Source organism: Meriones unguiculatus, chromosome 5 (genome assembly GCF_030254825.1).
Source record: "Meriones unguiculatus strain TT.TT164.6M chromosome 5, Bangor_MerUng_6.1, whole genome shotgun sequence".
Taxonomy (NCBI): Eukaryota; Metazoa; Chordata; class Mammalia; order Rodentia; family Muridae; genus Meriones; species Meriones unguiculatus.
In genome coordinates, this window is record NC_083353.1 from 43695398 (window position 1) to 43714289 (window position 18892).

General features: G+C 49.2%; 1 protein-coding gene and 1 non-coding gene across 3 annotated transcripts in view; one reads left to right on the top strand and one right to left on the bottom strand.

The window, feature by feature from the left end:
• Positions 1-228: 228 nt before the first annotated feature.
• Positions 229-378, top strand: LOC132654421 (small nucleolar RNA SNORA48). The gene has a single exon (XR_009592073.1). It is a non-coding gene; the product is annotated as a small nucleolar RNA SNORA48 (small nucleolar RNA).
• A 5774-nt stretch (positions 379-6152) lies between these two features.
• Chchd6 (coiled-coil-helix-coiled-coil-helix domain containing 6) overlaps positions 6153-18892 on the bottom strand; it is a 210424-nt gene continuing 197684 nt past the window's right edge. For both annotated transcript variants that reach the window (XM_060383732.1, XM_060383731.1), the window contains 2 exons: positions 7480-7615; positions 6153-6354 (listed from right to left, as the gene is read on the bottom strand). In XM_060383732.1, the coding sequence (XP_060239715.1) occupies positions 6349-6354; positions 7480-7615 (142 nt within the window). In that variant the 3' untranslated portion in view covers positions 6153-6348. The remainder of the gene's footprint in view (positions 6355-7479; positions 7616-18892) is intronic.

Genomic DNA, 18892 nt, shown 5'->3' on the forward strand with positions numbered 1-18892 from the left:
TACTTAATTTTATGAGTGTTTTGCATCCATGAGTATGTATCTGCACTGTTCTGTGTGCCTGGTGCAGTGGAAGCTAGTAGAAGGTGTCTGATCCCAGGACTGGAGTTATAGAAAGTTGTGAAGCACCATGTAGGTGCTGGGAATCAAATCTAAGTCCTCTGGAAGAGCAACCAGTGCTCTTACACACTGCACTCTAGCCCTAGGACCCTGCATCTTAAAAAACAAAGTTTCCCCTGCTAGCAATGGGCAAAGAGGCACCTTGTTCATGGTGTTGTTCTGATATCAGTCAGGGGCAGGGCAGATGAGAGTCCTTTGTTTATCAAGCCAGCTTGATGCCTGGCTTAACAGCCAAAGCTGTCTTATGCTGAGGACTCATAAAAATCAAATCAAATTCAAGCAGTGCAGCACAGGAGGAGGAAGACAGAAGACCTACCCTCTGTAAATTCCATCGTGGGCTTCTTCGGTCCATTCTGCAAACCTGGCCTTGTGTATTTTGCAGCTTTGATGTAGGGCATATAAGGTTTCCTGTGAACTGTCCCTCTATTGTCCCGAATGTCCCCACACTGAGAAGACCTACCTTCGGGCTGCCATGGCACCCACAGTCCTGACCTCCACACATGGCACAGGCAGGCCACAGACAGCAAGTGGCTGGCAGGGGAGGTTGTAAGGGCAAAGGTGGATATGAGAGGACAGTGGGACTGGGGCACATAATGTGAAACTCACAAAGAATCAATGAAAGTTTTTTTTAAAAAAAGGCAAAGCTTGACGCATTTCACCCAGCAAACTTCCCCCAGTGGCCACTCTGCTTTGTACTAGGTGCTCTTATTCTCTTGCATTAACTCTAGGGGTTTATCTGGGGCGACAGTGGGACGAGGTGGGGCAGAACCACTCTGTTGCCATTTGTGAGAGCGTCAAGGCTACCAGATGCTCGACACTGGGCTCAAACCTGACTCACTGTCATGGATCTCTCCATGTCATGTGAGGAGGAATGGGCTACAGTTATATAGCCTCTAGGCCAATGCGGGACCTGTGCCAGGGTCACTCTTTGGGTAGCCAGGAACAGGCAAAGACATTTCTGGAGCAGGTTTAGAGGTATCTCTGTCCAGGACACAGCCAGGGCCCACCTCCAATAGAAGGTGCAGAGTTAGTCTGAGGGCAGGGGTTAAGGGCCAGGCTGCTCTGAGTCCTGTCTTTGGATCTTGCTGTGTGATCTTTGGCAAGTTACTCACATTCTCTGTGCCATACTGCCCCTTATCTATGAGGATTATAGCAGTAATTAGCCCATATTGCTGTGTAAGGCTTTAAGCAAACATGCACACTCATCTGGTTCCGGTTTAAAGGCTGCTAAGTACTAGATTTGGCTGTTGGTATCATTCTCTGCCAGCTGTCCACTACCTGCCAAGACAGGGTATAAAACACTCAGGTCCATGTCCACACCTGAACTGATACCCACTGCTCATGGTTGTGCAAGCATAGGCACACATGCCACCACAGAGCAGTGAGGAGCTGCACCATTACTCTGACTATTCCTTTTCAGCAGGGGTAACCACAGCTCCCCAGACCTCTGTCTCCCTGCTGTGCCTAGCTCTGGGAGGCCCAGTGATGATGGGTGATGAGATGAAGCATACTGAGCCGGAGATGTTCCTTCTCCTCCACAGGCAGGCCCCCCTTGGTAGCTGTGCCTCTAGATCCCTGAGCAACACCCTCTCAAACCCCCACGGTGCCAGCAATCCTTTCTCCTTGTGTTTCTCTAGCCCTGGCAGGCCAGGCGCTTCCTGCTGCTGCTCATCCAGAGTTTATCACAACACCCAGCTGAGGTTTCCCCTCCTCTGTCTCCTCCGTGATCAGCTTCCTATCTTCTGTTCCCTCTGGCCTCAATAACCACAGCTTTCTCTGCTTTCCTGGCTGGACTGAGAATGACACATCACATTGTTCCCCAGCAGCAAGAATTACCAGCACTGCTTCAGGACATTCTTGAGGTGCACACTGCCTGACACACCCCTCCCCCAGCAAGGCACTAGGGGTACCAAGTACATACATACATATATAGGAACATACTACATACCTCTCTCTCTCTCTCTCTCTCTCTCTCACACACACACACACACACACACACACACACACACCAAAGGGAAGCTTACTTTTGGCATCGGGAAAGCATGTAAATGAAATGAGGTCCAGATAGAAAAAGCCTGTATCGGCAGGTGTGCTGGGGGAGGCTGGCCACCTGTGTGCAGATACACAGTTCTAGGCACACAAAAGCACACACAGGAGAACACACATCAGAGACATACAGATGCCCCTACCCATGTGAGCACTGAACTCCCACGTATGCATACTCCTTTGTGCACATGCACACCTGCATACTTGGGCACCTTTACATATACCATCTGCGCCCTGTGCATGCAACCTCTGTGGCTCAGGAAGTAAGTACAGTAAAAAGCCGGTCAGCCATTCCTCCCTCATCCAATCCTATCCATGAGGAAAAGGCAGAGACAAGGAATCTAACGAAATCAGCTAACATACCCTCATTCTTTCAGGGGTACTAAGGTTGGGGTGCAGACACAGGTCCTATGGTCAGTATTAGGCCTCTAGGAGTGGGTAGGATGCCTAGGTGAGGTGACAGCTCAAATATCTGCTGGTTTGGCTTAAGCAGGCTCAGGAATCTTCCCCTTCCAGCACTAGCACCTTAGACTTGATCACACCTGGGTCAAAGTGCCTCTTGGGTACCTGTAGAAGATGGTGCTGCCTCATCTTCAGAGACAGCATTAGTTGGTGACTCCTCCACAGCCTGACAGCTCAGAAAGAATGAGTCAAGATACTGTGACAGCTCCCCCCCCCCCCCCGCCCCCAAATACCATGCTCTTTCCTGGGGATTCTGCTGCAAATGACAGAAAACCTGTTACCAACACACTTGAAAAGGAAACGACTTTGTTAACATTAGCTCTGGCTCATCCAGGTTCTCTCTGACCACACTGTGTGCCTCTGTCCACCCTACTTTGGGGTACTCTCTTCCTCTGTGGGAGGAGGGGATGGATGCCAGAGGGCTTAGAGAGGAAGATTCCTCAGCAAACCTCAGTTGTTTGTCAAAGAAAATAGAGCAGGCCACAGACAGTGCCTAGAAATCCTGGACATTGCTCTAGCTGTTTTGTAGACAGGGAAACTTTAGTTCAGGGACTTGCTGAACTGAGGTCCCAATGGCTGAGGTCCATGGTAACCACATGGTCACTCTCCCACCCTGAGTTGGAGACAAGAACATTACAGAGGCAAATAGATACAGGAGATGCTGGATGGAGACTTTGGTGATGGACACTCCTCAATCCTGGCCCCTCTCCCATCCCATCCCAGGAGTTGTGGAGGCTCAAGGATAGACTAGCTTTGTTGGGGGGGGGGGGGGAAGGGAGAGGAGGAGAAATTGGCAGCAGAGGCTTTATGGAACACCTTCCCTGAAGTTCTGCTGCATTGAGGGTTGTTTAGTGTACAGTAGGAAGGGGGAGTGGGGCTTCAGGGGAGTGCCTTGAGTTCTGGGGAGGTGGCAGGTCCACTTGCAGTTTGGAGCAGTACAACCTGTTCTCAGGACCAAGCATCAGCTAATGAAGAGCATAAAAGTAAGTATGTGTATGTGTGTGTGGTGTGGTATGTGTGGTGTGTGGATGTGGTGTAGTGTGGTGTGGTATGTCTGTGTGGGAGAGACTATGCTGGGAGGCCCGGGGCTAAGAGCACTGTTGCGGTTCACAGATGGCCATCTTTCAGATTAGCCTCTACAGGGCCCTAGCAGACAAGAGCATTCTAGAATGAAGGTGCTCCGGCTGGGTGCCAAGTCCTCAAGCTGAACCCTGAATGGGCCAGTTTTCCAAGAACAGGAGCCTCCACAGTGGCCAACCACAAGGGAGAGCTCACTGCACCGGCTCCTCTGTGCTCTTTATGAGGGAACGACTCTGAAATGGCTAATCTCCTGGGTTGGGTTTCTGCTTTCCCCAGCACTTTCTACAAAGTCAGCCTCTTTTGTTTGGCTCCTGGACACTCATCATTTCATAGAACGAGGAGTCTCCCACCTTTTGAATGACAAGTGAAAGCCAATTAAGATCTTCCTCTCTACTGTGATTCCGTGGCTGGCAGGATGGCCAGGCAGCTAGGCTGAGACTCTAGGTATAGGTTACAGGGAGGGTCAGGAACCATGAAGAACACTATATAGACCTGCATCCCTACACTTCCCTGACCTTTGCTGGAGACTGGAGTTCTCCAGGCTATCCAAAGTCAGCTTTTTCTGCTCTGCTTTTTGGTCCCAAGACCCTATAGACTTTGTGGATAAACCTCACAAGTCATCTGTTGTCAGTGAGGTGTCTTGTCAAGCTGCTTTTGTCTTCCATTCCCAGGGGCTCCTTAGACAGACCCCAGCTAAGGCTGGTCAGGGTTGCCTCCCAGAGAAGAACATATTCTACAGAGCTCTGAGGTCAAGGTAGTCTTCCTTCTCCCCCACAGGCAGCCAGCAGTGCCACCAGGGCACTTGGACTAGAGGCTATAGGCCATGGGTGAGGGTGTTTGCTGGGGCTCCTGCCCAGCTGCCTTGAGCTGAGACCAGTCCTGGCCTGCAGAAGAACACTTAGAGGAAGCCATGTGGCTGGCAGTTGCTGGGCAGGGGAGTGAGAGGGAGATCCTAGGGATCAGTGGCTGCCTGCTGACTTGCCAATGTCTGCAGACTTACGAGTAGGGAAGGCACAGGGAAGCTAAGAGGGACGAGGATAGAAGCTCTGCTCAGCAGTGCTTGAAGCCACAAATATGGTGGCATTCATGCCAGATCTGGGGGTGACCTATTTCCCAGCAGAGTGATCTGGCACAGGCTTGTACAGTTCCCAGGTGTGCACACACCTGGCAGTGTCTGCTGCCTAGCCCTGGACTATTCTGAGCTTGCAGAATAGGAGGGACAGCTGCAAGTTAACTGCTGTGGGATACTCAAGACAGTGTCAGGTAGCCAGGTCTCTGGAGGAGGCTCAGAGAGAATCACTGTTCCTAGATGGAGGACAGCTCTGGTGTCACTTAGGGTCACTAAGCCATGTGACCTGTGACCCCTCCCATCCCTGCAGGACTTTCCCTCCCTGCAGGGCTTAGGCCAGGACACTCAGCTTCCCTACACACTGTAAGGCACTCACCCAGAACACTAAGGGAAGGTGTCATGGCTGTCTTTCTTGACCACTGCTCCCATAGTGCGGCAAATAATACCATCAGGCAAACCTGCCTAGATGGTGGGTATCTCCCAAATGTCAGCTCTTTCTTCCCTGGGCTTCAAGGGTGAAGTACAGGGATGAGCACAGATTTCTGTGCCACTAAGCCTGAGTCTGGGGCACTCAGCTCCAGATGGCTCAGGGACTTCTTGAACAAACCAGAACAGAAACACAAGGTCACCAGCAGGGAGGCTAGAGAACCCCAAGCTCCACCCAAACTCTTGTCCTGACTTCTACAGGCCACAGTGTGGTCCTGGTGCTTGGTGTGCAGGCCTAGGGGAAGGCTGAGAACTGAAGGCCAGCATTAGAACTATAGTGGTATTAGAACTATTATGTGAACCATAGTGGTACTACCTACACCCTGTCAGAGACCTGAAAACCATCCATCCTTTCTTACTATCTTAACATTTAGACACCTGCTCTGACCCATGCGATTAGGGCTGTGCAGACCATGGTGCTCTTAGGCTTGGCCCTACCTCAGTCTGCCTCTTCTTAAGAGAGCAGAATGACATAGCTCTAGGTGCCTGACTAGCATTGCCCTGCTCAAGGCCTGGCTTCCGAAGCCCTGCTGTCCCATCCCCCAACTTCCTTTTCTTTTCATGCTCACTGTTATATTAGCTACAGACCACCATGCTCCTCCCTGCTCAGGACCCACTCCTCCCAGCTCTGCTCTCTTGCATTTATACATGAGCCTTCCTGAGAGCAAACAGAAGGTCCTTCTGAAAGCTGGCACCATCCCAAGAAAAAACCACTTCCCTCCTTTCCTCTTATACCTGCTCCACGGTGGCTTTTGTTTTGGGTTTCCATGCTATCCCCATGCTAGGCCTAGTACTCCCCCAGAGAAGCAGTCTGTCCTATGAGGCTCTGTGTCACTGGTGACCAACAGAAGGCTGGACACAGATTCAACAGAAGTAACTGGGTGCCAGTGAGTGAATGACTGCAAACAAAGACATCTGTTTTATTTGTTTTCGGTCAGTAGCACATACTGTTTCTCAAGCATGGTGGCCCCATGCTCAGAGGCATATGGGTGCCCAGCCAGAGACTGAAGGGCACAGGGGCCATGGCTTGGGGTCTGGTGGTCCCATGATTGGTCCCTTCTTCAAGGCTCCAGGAAAGATGCTGCTCCTCAGCCCTTCAAAGAGAACAGTCAAGAGTTCAGCTGAGTCCTCTCCTCATTGCCCAGCAGGACACAGGCCCTTAACTTGACACATTCTGCAGCAATAATAGCCAGCACCACCTATATTTATTCCCAAAGTCCCAGCTCCCTTCTCCACCCTCACAGTGGCATGCCTGACCCCCACCTTAGCCTAGTGCAGCCTTGCCCACTTCTGTTCTGCCTAAGCAAGGCCCTTCCTGTTCTCTACAGCCAAGGATTTTCTAGGAGAGACACGGGGAGAGTACACCTGTGCAATCAGGTTCATGCTGTAGGGAGCTCTGCAAACCTGCACGTGGATCTATAGCTCTGCACCTGAAGGGGGCCCTCAGGTGTCCTGAGCTGTCCCAGGAATGCCTCTGACAACACCTAACTGCTTTTGGAAGCTAATCTTTTCTGAGAATCCCTGGCTGCTCTCTCAACTCTGCCAGGGACTATGTTCTGTGGAGCTGGCAGAGGGCACTGAGTTTTTCCAGTAGGTGCACCTCAATCACAGGGAGTCCTGTGAGCCTGGGTGCCAAGGCCCAAACTGTGCCAGACTGCATGCATGGCCTAGAGGTGGCTTGGGGGCTCAGATGGCTCTAATGTTTCCAGGAGCATTAGGTATAGGGCCAGGAAGGAGAGGCTGAGCCTGGAAGGTCCCACACCTCTTTCAGACATGTGTAATGACAGAGGCACATTGGAGCTTCCTGAAAGCTGCCCACCATCAATCATCATCACCTTTTCCATGGTTTCACTCAGTGCAATAAGGTACACTGGCGGGACCTAAGGGGCATAGGGACTAAAAGTGGCCACTGACATAGGGTGGATGGAGCAGGGCATACAGCTGCTTCTGCTGAAGAAGCCTGTGTGTATAACAGAGGAGTCTTTCTCTCAGCCTCTTTGTTGAAAGGTGAGAAGTTTGCCACTGTCTCCAGGAAGGTGGGCAGACTTCATAAGCCCAGCCAGGTAGAGCAGCACAGGGGTGGGGGGTACTGCTCCAGGGACAAGTCTGGGGTTCCAAGAGTAGTGAGTCATGGCTCTGAGCCAGGTGATAGATGGGACATGTAAATGCAGAGGCCCAGGCATAGGCCCATGCTCACACACTAAGGCAGGTGACCTCACCTTGCGGGCAGTGCTCACACAGTGCTTGTATGCCTTGACCAGGTCCGAGCACAGAAGCACCTCATGCAGATGGTCACGGTAGCAGCGGAGGATCTGGGCCTGTAGGCCAGAGCATACAGGCTCAACTCTGCGGGGCCTGGGGAATGACAAGAGCAGATGGTTGGCATTAGAAGGAATGGGAGGCAAGAACTCCCATTCAACACTCAGAAAGACACTAGGGTAGGTTCTGGATGTCTATCCATGCATCAGCTCACTCGACAAGTGTAGAGGTGCAGGTCTGATCCTATGGCCAGTGGCCAATGTTAAATAGATTGAGGTCTAGGGTTGTATGCTGGCTGGCTGCTGCCCTGAGTCCTCAATGCCACCAGAATGTGTGAGGGGCCTGGGAGGCAGGGGCCTCGGCTGTCCCACTGACACAACACTGGAGAGCCTCCTAGCTAGCTGGGTCAGGCTCTGTCCAGGGGTTCCTCTGTGCATTGTAGATCTGATGCCATGGCCATGTGTCAGGAATACCATTTCCCCTGTCCCCAAAACTCTTGTTCTAATTTTGCTTCGAGCACATGTAAAGCAGGAAACCTACAGAGATGTCCAAAAGATAAAACAAACAGACAAACAAACAGACAAGCAAACAAAACACTTCTTGGAGATAACTGTAGTAATGTTTTGAGGCATTTTACTATCTTTTCTTTCTTCCTTTATCAAAACAGTTTTAGAATCTACAACAAACAAATATGCTGACTTTCTATAGCTGTGATGCAAAACAAGTGATAAAAAAAGTAAACAATAGATTACACTGTCACAGGTGCCCCTCTCAGCCTCCCTGTGGTCACCTTTGAGCAGCAGAGCAGACCCCATACCCCTTTGTTGTTCCACTTAGCTCTCATCCCCTCGGCCTCCCTCCTTGTCACATATCCAGTATTCTGACAACTCACACACACATAGCTACACATACTTCCACGTACCTCACACACACTCCCGCATGTACGGCTGCCCCTCATTCATCTCTGATTCCACATAGAGTCATCCACTCTCATTCACTCACTTTCACACCCCTCCCACATCAACAAACTCCCACACACCCATTCTCTCACACTGTCCTTCCGCTCCTACCACAAACCTCCTTTAACACCTTTACTCAGGGTCTTGTGCACACTTACTTTCTCACTCTCAACCCCCCAGCAGCCCACACAGCAGCACACTGGTAAAAACATGCTCCCATCACCACTCCTGGCTCTATGTGGCACATGTTATTTATTGTTCTCCACCTCCTTCTCCCACATGGGTAAACTGTGGTATGGAGAAGCTACATCACATAGCACGGGGAGGGCATGTTTATTGACATCGTAGTGGTGCCAGTCACCATGAGCTTTCCAGCTTTACGCAGGTTTGTAGCAGCTGTGGTGGACTTGTGGCGACACCTGACAGTGATAAAGCTGCAGTGCGCCATTCCTCACAGTCTTTGGCAATAAAAAGGATGGGTTTTCTGCAAGCTGTGCTCCAGGCCAGCCTGCTGTTCTGCCCAGCACCTCTGAATCTAGAGTGTCAGCCATGCAGTCGACACCAGTGGGGGTAGTACTGTCATCAAGAAAACTCAAGCAGGTCAAAGTCATCAGTTAGGGCGAGCCAGCAATAGAGTAATCAGGGGCTTAGGAAGCAAGTCTGCATGTCTCATGCCCAGCCCAGGGGCCTGTATGGACATTTCTAGAACTCCCATTTGCTTCATGATACTGCCTGGGGCCCTTCATTCTTCTTCTTTTTTATTCTTCTCTTTTAAAATTTACTTATTTATTTATTTTTGTTTATTTATTTCCATTTATTTACTTTCTATATCCCAGCTGTAGCCCCCCTCCCTGGTCCCCTCCCTCCTACTCCGTCCCTCTTCTCCTCCTATGCCCCTTCCCCAGTCCAGTGATAGGGGAGGTCCTCCTTCCCTTCCATCTGACCCTAATCTATCAGGTCTCATCAGGACTGGCTGCATTGTCTTCCTCTGTGGCCTGGTAAGGCTGCTCCCCCCTCAGGGAGAGATGATCAAAGAGCCAGCCCCTGAGTTCATGTCAGAGACAGTCCCTGTTCTCATTACTAGGGAACCCTCTTGGACACTGAGCTGCCATGGGCTACATCTGTGCAGGGGTTCTAGGTTATCTCCATGCATTGTCCTTGTTTGGAGTATCAGTCTCAGAAAAGAGTTGTTGGTTCTGTTGCTCTCCTTGTGGAGCTCCTGTCCCTTCCAGGTCTTTCTATCTCCCCCTTCTTTCATAAGATTCCCCACACTCTGCCCAAAGTTTGGTTATGAGTCTCAGCATCTGCTTTGATACCCTGCTGGGTAGAGTCTTTCAGAGGCCCTCTGTGGTAGGATCCTGTCCTGTTCCCTGTTTTCTCACTCTTCCGAGGTCCATTCCATTTGCCCTTCTGAATGAGGATTGAGCATATTACCCAGGGTCCTCCTTCTTGATTAGCTTCTTTGGTGTACAGATTTTAGTATGATTATTCTATATTATATGTCTAATACCCACTTATAAGTGAGTATATACCCTGTGTGTCTTTCTGCTTCTGGGTTACCTCACTCAGGATGATCTTTTCTCGTTTCCACCATTTGCCTGCAAATTTCATGAATTCCTTGTTTTTAATTGCTGAGTAGTATTCCATTGTGTAATTGTACCACAATTTCTGTATCCATTCCTCAACTGAGGGATATCTGGGTTGTTTCCAGCTTCTGGCTATTATGAATAAAACTGCTACAAACATGGTTGAGCAAGTGTCCTTGTTGCATAGGTGAGCATCTTTTGGATATATGCCTAGGATTGGTATCAGGTAGAACTAAGGAAATTCCTAATTGTCTGAGAAAGCACCAGATTGATTTCCAAAGTGGTTGTACAAGTTTACATTCCTACCAGCAATGGAGAAGGATTCCCCTTTGTCTACATCCTCTCCAGCATGTGTTGTCACTTGAGTTTTTGATCTCAGCCATTCTGATGCGTGTGAAGTGAAATCTCAGGGTCATTTTGATTTGCATCTCCCTGATGTTGAGCATTTCTTTAAGTGTTCCTCTGCCATTTGATATTCCTCTATTGCGAATTCTCTGTTTAGCTCTGTACCCCATTTTTCAATTGGATTACTTGATTCCTTCATTCTTCTTGAACGAGACTAGGACCACAGTCCTCATGCACTGTCCTCTCTGTAGGCATGGTGCCCCATTTAATCAGGCCTGACTCTTCCTAGAACCTTCTCTCACCCAGTTCACCTCTCTCTGCTGAGTGGAACTTGGTCACAGGCCTATCCTTAAGACATGGACCAGTGAGGGAGGGAGAAGCCCATGTTTGGCTGAGATAGTAAGACTCAACCAAGGTCTGAACAAGATAGGTTTGTAATATAAGTGGGCAGGCTGGCTGGGCTGCTGTGGCAAGCTGCCAAGCCACAGGGAACAAAACCTACAGGGTAAATGCCCCCTATTTTCATAGCTGTGCCCAATGCTGCTCAAAAGGGCCTCCTCCCAACAAGTTCCAGGGAGGTTACCTGGGTCTCTGCCCCTGCATTGACATTGCATCCTCAGATACATGAGGGAGAAGAGCTGAGGTACAAGTTCAATCTTAAAGCACACTTCCCTTCTTCCTCAGTGTGACCTTTGAACATGCTGAGCAGCTCTGAGTGGTATGAAGCTTACTGTCCTTATTGAGAAAGTACTCTGGCAGGCTCCTAGGCCTAGCATGAGGCACACTGGCAGCCAGAGCTCTGACTCAACCTCCCTCTTCATACATATAGTATGACAGGCTGCTGATAGATTAAGCTGAACTGCAAGTGAACAGAGGAGTAGCTTCATCACTAGCCCCTTTTCTCATGGCCACTACAGCCACCCACCTTGCTGAGTGCTGCTCTCCTGCTTCAAGTGCCAATAGGACGGCCTGTGAGCTGAGGGCGAACTTCTGAGGACACAGGGGGGTTCTAGGCAGGGAGAAACTGGGCTGTGCGAAATCTCTCTCTTGCACAGCATTGCTACTGCTGAGACCACAGTGCCTCTCCACAGGGACTTCAGCGCAGTAGGAGCATACACAGGCAGGCAAATGTCAATGGAAGTTTTACCCATTGTGCACAGAAGGCTCCGAGGGAAGGCACAACTCCTGAAATGAATCTTTCTCTGAAGTAGGGTAGGGCTAGCCAGGTCAAACCAGGTTTTGGGTGGCTTTATCCAATTCAAGGTGACACGAGTTGGAACACCTGAGTGCACAAAACAGCTTCAATGAGTAAGACCAATCTTGTGAATGGATGTCAGCTTAGGTGGCTGTGGAAGTTCTGCTCAGCTGACTTGGGTACATGGTCTCAGCACACATTCAGTAAATGCAAAGCTGTTTACCAAGAATGGCACAAAAATCAGATCCCCAGCAGCGATAGCCCCCACCTAAAAGTGTATATGGCTTTAACATCAGAAACCAGGCAGGCTTACTGTTTCTGCAGCGCACATCTATATTTTGGCTTGGCTTATATTAATCTGGATCTCACATATCTGCCACCATAGAAACTGGTGCCCAAAGGAGGATGGCCCAGGAAAGAACAAACCCTGATACCTTTTGCACACCTGGAAGGCAGGGGCTTAGAGTTTCCTTCACTGACTACATCCTTCCTGGGCCTTGGAACATGACTTTATTTGGACACAGTGTGGCTGTGGATACACTTAGTAAAGGCAGGTAACAGAGAAGCAGAATGAGCCAAATCCATTGGCATCTACTGCATATTCTCATGAGAGAGACAGTGGCAGACACTTAAGCTGGTTGTGTGAGAACATAGGTGGACGCTGTACTACATTCATCAGCCCAGGAGGGCAGGGTCTACTAGGAGTGTCTGCAGCTCCTACACTGGACAGGAGGGCCAGGAACTGCACATACCTAGTATGCAGGACTGTCATCCTCTAAAACTGGGAGGAAACACATTCTGTTGATGGCCTCAAGTGGCAGCACAACACAATACAGGGGGGGCAGTGTGGAGGTGGTGGAGTGGAGGATGGCTCAAGTGTACTTCAGTCCAGAACCTCCTTAGCACTAGCCTCTGGGCTACCAAGCACCTACTGAGCATGTACCAGGATGGAATGACACCAGGCTCAACAGTCTCTCACCCCAACCTTGTGAGCTAGTGTCCTCACTAGTTTTCTGTCAATTTGACACACACTAGAATCTTTTTGGAAAAGGGGATTAACTGAGAAAATGCCCCTACTGTGGGCAAAACTGTTGTACACTTTCTTGATTGATGATTCATGTGGAAGGGCTCATCTCACTATACGTGGCACCATGCTTCTTGGGCTGGTGGTCCTGGGTTCTATGAAGAAGTAGGCTGAATAAGCCACAAGGAACAAGTCAATAAGCAGCACTCCATGGCCTCTGCATCAGTTCCTGCCTCCAGGTTCCTGATATATTTGAGTTACTGCCCTGACTTCCTTCAATGACGAATAGTGATGTGGAAGTATAAGCCAAATGATCACTTTTCTTCCCAAGCTGCTTTTGGTCATGGTGATTCAGCACAGAAACAGAGACAGACTAAGACAGACACCATCTGCACTTCAGAGACTATGGTCATGAGTGTGGTCAAGAGAGGAGGAAGTATCTCATGAGTAGCTCTACAAAGAGATATCGTGTTCCTTAAGTAGCCCCCGCCCTGGGAGACGTCTTGTATGAGGAACAGCCTGTGGAAAGAAGAAGGCAAAGAATCCAAGAAAACAGTCTAGGAAGAAAAGACAGACTTGCATGGAGTGCAAGTAGGTAAGTTCTTTCCTACTCTGATTAACTAGATCGTGCTAGGACCACTGCGTCCCTGACAACATACATTACTAAAACTCTAACATGTCCCTGAGAATACAAACAACAGATTTGTGAGCTCAGCATTACTACCTCACTCTGCACACAGGGATGAGTCTCAAAAAAGCCTAAGCAGTTTTCTCAAGGCATGCAGCAGTAAGACAGAGGCATGGTCAGAAAAGCCTGGTGTGTCCATTTCTACAGCCCATTTTTTCACTATACTCAACTTTTAGAAAATACCACAAAATTCAAAAGAAGATATAATCAAGGATACAAGAAAACGAAACAAAACAAAACACAGGCTCATACTACAAGGTATGCAGGGCTTCTCAATGGGCTGGAAGTTTGCTGACTCCACGTGGAAAGGGGTACTATAGGAAAGGCTCCAAAAATGGAAAAGCAAAATTAATGGTAAACCAAGGAACAGGTTTACAGGGTCAGAGTCAGTAAGAGGCCAGAGAGAACAGGATCTTCCCTGCTCCCTGCCAGGGTCACTGTGGGGATAGTATCTTCTCCTGCTGTCACCTGCACTATAGCCTCTGCAGGAAGAGTTCCAGGAGCAAATCTAGGGTGCTCCTCCTTCCCCGAGCTGCCTCTCACGAGGTGAGCACTGTGTGCTCTGTGCACCTGCAGCCCCAGTTCTTTGGCTCTCTCACTTTATTTAATAAATGGAATCTCATCAACTTATCCTTCTCCTATTATCACTGCTGACATCAATCTGATAATATTGGCCTGGTATGGAATCTGGCTATTATCTGTCCTCCTCATATTTAATTTCAAGGAAACATTGGTGGGGACTTTTGAGCAGGCTTTTTATTATAGCAGCAGCGATGAGATTCCACATGCACTAGACATTCATCTCCGTCACGTCCTGTCCAGCTAGCTGCTCAGAGGCAGCTTCTACTCCATTCTATGGCCAGGGCGCAGACACTGTGCAGACAGGCAGGTTGCAAGGGACTGGGTTAACTGGCTGCTATCGACCATGTGCCACTCAGCCTGGGTAAGTGGGACCCAGGGATCCACTATTGATCAACATGCCACTCGGGATCATTGTCAGTCTCGTTTTCAGATGCCTGTCCCTCAGAGAACTATAGCCTGGTAAGAGGCACAGGTTAAGTGGGATGAGAGGCAGGGAGGGAAGAGGAGCGCCACCGTTAGGAGTATGAACAAAACACAGGGGCTCAGCTTTCTATCACTCAAGGGGAAGGACTGTATGTGTTCTTATACCCTCTACCACCCGATGGGTAGAAGGGCAGGACACTTCAGGGGGTAGGGAGGAAAACAGCAGGTTGCTGTGCTCTTCAGTGTCTGAGGGTGACTATATTGGGACAGAGGTCGCACAGTAATCTCTGTGGCTATAGTCTGAGGCTCTCAGGCATAATTAGGAAGGGCCTCAGTTGTGGCTGGAGAGATGGTTAAGAGAGCTTAATGCTCTTCCAGAGGATCCAAGTTTTGTTTCCAGCACCCTGACTTTTCACAACCACCTTTAACTCCTACTGCAGGGGATTGATACCTTCTTATGGCTCCTTAAGAAAGACCCTCCCTTAACCCAGCTTCCTTCTTAGCCCTTCTCTCTGCAGCTTTGGTCATTTCCCACCTGGAAAATCTATCTTGGCTGGTTCATTGAACTTTCATCTGGTCTGCTCAAACAGCCCAGCCCTGCTGACACTAGTTAGAGGGGTCTCTTTGAAGCAAGGCCACACTGCTTTTCTGAAGGACTTGGTTAGCCACTTGGGCCTGCTTTAGTTCCAGGGACAAGCCCCAGAACCCAAGGCCTAGCCATCTATGGCCAGGTTAAGGACCCTGTTTCCTGCCCATCCTGCCCCAAAGAGGTGCTTATATTCTACAGGCCTAGAAATGTCAAGTGTTTGCTGAGTCATGCTGAGTATGACAGGGTGAAGACGGAGCCCTAGCCCAGCCACTACAACCTCAACTCCAGGACAGGCACTGTGGCAACTTTTAGAGTGGATATTGTCCACCTACCCAGAGGCAATCTTAGGGTGGCATCTAGGCTTCTTCATGATGCAGCCTGGGCTGAACTTTCTTCTGCGTAAAGACCCTAGGATATTACCTCTCATGGCACATGGAAGCATGCCAGAACTTTGCCCTGTCACTGTTGGGAGATGTACCAAGGCCAGCTTGTGTTGCAAGAACCTACCGGTTACATGGGTATGGGGTTCAGAGGGTCCTAATATAGGACACCCATAGTGGCCACAGCCCCTGTGAAGCTCACAGTGACTGTCATACTGTGCCTGGCCCTACAGTGGCTTTGACTGGTGCTGTGTGCAGGCTATTCTAAAGAAGGAAGCCAAGTGCTAAGAATGTTGTTGGGAGTGCAGGGGATAGGGAGGTCCTGGTGTGGATGGAGCCTTGGTGCTTTGGGGTGGAGGTCATGCTCTTCAGGCTGGCTGACTTGCAGATGCTGTTCCTCTACAACAAAAAGCCAGAAGAGCATGGCTTCTGGGAAGAGCTATGGAAAGAGAAAAACCATTGGTGCTGGCTGATTCGTGAGGAACTCCTAGGTCTAAGACAGCTTAGCTGATTTAAGTAGAAAGACCCTCTCTGTATGATGGAATGGGGCCTGACAGGTGCTGACACACAGCAGGCAGGCCCACTTCAACTCCAGAGTCAAGCCCCTGGCTAGCAGTTCCCAGGATCTGCCAGGGATAGAAATAATGAGAGGCCTGGACTAGCGCAGAGAAAAGCCCCACTCTTCAGGGCTCTGGTCTAGCAGCCTGAAGCTGACTCTAGGAGCAGGGAAACACTCCCTCTTAAGGGCCATGGCCTTGCATCCTGAAGCCAACCCCAGCAGCTCTGAGATGCTCTTGGGAACCACACATTTGCTTATGGACATGCAGGCTGGTTGAGCTCTGAGAATTTTGAGATGTCTGCAGCTTCCCCAAGAGGAATCAGCTTCAGTTCTTGAGGCTGAGGCATTCTGGGTTAGCACCCCTGAGCTATGACCTATAATCTCCCTTGACTTCCTGTCTTCAATCTCTCCTAATGGTCCTAGAATCCACATGATGGTTTGCAATAACGCCAAATGGCAAATGATCAGATTAGATTGTCTCTTCTGTTCTTCCCTATCTCCCCACTCATTAGCAGCACTTGCATCATTCTAGACCCAGGACACTGGTTCTTGCTTTATATGATGTGCCCTCCATCTGAGCACACACCCACCTGTGAATGGGATACATGGGAGCACCAGCAAAGCACCAGTCTCTGGTGAAGAGACCAAGTCTATTGAGCCTGTTCTGTCTTGTGGAAGCAGCAGGATGGCAGCCCCACTCCCCGTTCCATGAGTCAAGAGGGGCCAAAGGGGATCTTCTCCAGGGGTCTCCTTCTCTTGAACCTCAGATGTCACTCAGGACAAAAGGGGCTATAGCCATGTGTTCTCGGTGCAGCAGGCACCCCCAAACAATCTTATCCTCTAGTACCCAATTTTGACTTTGAACCACAGTTGACCTCTCAGTAAAGTCACAAGACTGGCAATAACCTACAGGGGTCCAGGAGGACCCCTGACACACTGATCCCTGGAGAGCAAACTGATCATCACCAGCCATGTGACAGGCACAATGGGGCTCTGGCTGTTTTCTGAAACTGTCAACCTAGAGTCCTTGAAGGAGTCTGGGCTGTTTCCAGAAACAGAAGACAAGGCCCTTCTTCTCCCATCTTAACCCTTCATCATGAGGAGGCGAAGTGGGATGCTGATAGAGAGGGTACCATGAAAGTGCTAGTTGGTGTGCTGCCCAAAGGGGCAAGGGCAAGTGATGGTGGTGGGTAAAAAGGCAGTCTAAGTGCTTGGGAGAGGGCTTCTGCTGAACACCAAAGTTCACCAACTGAGAATGCTGCTATGCTGAGATTAGTAAGGCCTTATCCCCGCTCTCTGGAAGGCCTTTCAGCTATGGAAGAGGGCTACAAACTCTCATGCGTTAGGAATATTGACATAAACTACAGACAAAGATGGAAATCCTGAAGGATCCAGTTGTGCACATGGGTACACATGTCAACAGCTATGTAGTCCATGCATGCCTGTGTTTCCCGGCTCAGTTACTGAGGACACCAGAACAACAGAACAGCACCAAGCACACTCAGGCCCAGAAGCTGGTGTCTAATACCATTATCCAATCAAAGGCGCTTGACTCCTTAAACAGCAGGCTCTGAAACAGGAGATCAAGACCACCCTGGAGACCTCATGCCAGCAAGTCAAGATGTACTTTGAGAATGAAGAGGTGTGGGAAAAGAGAGGGAAAGTCTTAAAGGCATCCAAAATCCAGGCCATTCCATCAAATAAGTGAGAATAAACATTACAAACCAATGAACAGATACAACTTCTGAGCCTCCAAAATAGAACCAGGTAAATGAATACAGAACCAGAGGTGAAGGAAGTGGAACTTTCCTGTGATAGAACAGCAATCCAGAAACACAGGCCTCCCAAGAGGACAATACCCTGTTAGAGCACAACATTGGTCTCCAAGGACTTATGGCTTGCCTGTGATTGTGAGGGAACATTGGGCAAACACAGGCCAGGGTCTCACCCTACAAATGAGTGCCCTGTACGTTCTTTAGAACTGTTAAAGTCATTAGTGGCAGGAAAGGTAAAGGAACAGGTCCACATGAAGGATCTGACAACTAAGTCAGAACAGATCTGTGGACAATGTCCTGGATCAGAAAGGAAGGAGAAGCTGCTAGGGCAGCAGGCAGAACCTGATCTATGAGGTAACGGTTATATTCAGATAGGGGTTTCATAAAGGAAAGGCTGTGTGGTAGCCATGAAGGACACCTTGAGAGGTACATGAAAGACACACACAGTTGAGGAGTGATGGGCTACCAGGTCAAGACCAGGATATGGCTTTCCTTTGCAGAGACACAGAGCTGAAACAACCCTGTGACAAGTAAGGCACTCAGGAACCCTGGTTAAGGGACGCAGGAGTCTTCTGTGTTGTCCTCAGCCCTGCTATGGGTTGAGAGTGCTTTCCAAATAAGCAGCCAAACAATAAAGCTGGCGATCTGATAGGATGAAATGTATTCAAGAGAATGTGCTTATCCAAAAAAAGATCTTACCAGATTTTCTATTTTTTTTCTAGCTAGGAGTGAGTGGGGTTGGAGAAATTTGACAAAATGATTCTAAATACATCTTAAAAACAAGCTTGAAAAAGGTGGAAGGGCTTGTTCTAACAGATATAATATTTTGAATCATGGCAGATTTATAATACATTTTAAGTGTGTTTAAAAGATGCAGGGCTGATCCTAGGAAAGCGTCAGAAGCATATCTGTATTGTGAGTGGGACTTTAGAGTGTGGTAGGTGAGACTTAGATCACAACCAACAGGACAAAGGACTCCTACTCAGAAAATACAAGTCGATATGTGCTCACATCTGGCTCCCAAGTGGACCCCAGTGGGCTATTTAGAGTAACAGTTTAAGGGCATGAAATGAAAAATCACACAAGTACTATTCCCTGGGATTACAGTCCTGGGGGAAGGAAAGCCTTTGCAATGTAACACAAATCACACACAAAAACATGAACAAAAACATACTTGGTTTCTATCTACAAATCAACTCCAAAGGTCAATAATGAAACAAAGCATTAACTAGAGCAGTCACAACAAAAAGATCAGAGTTAGTGGTGAC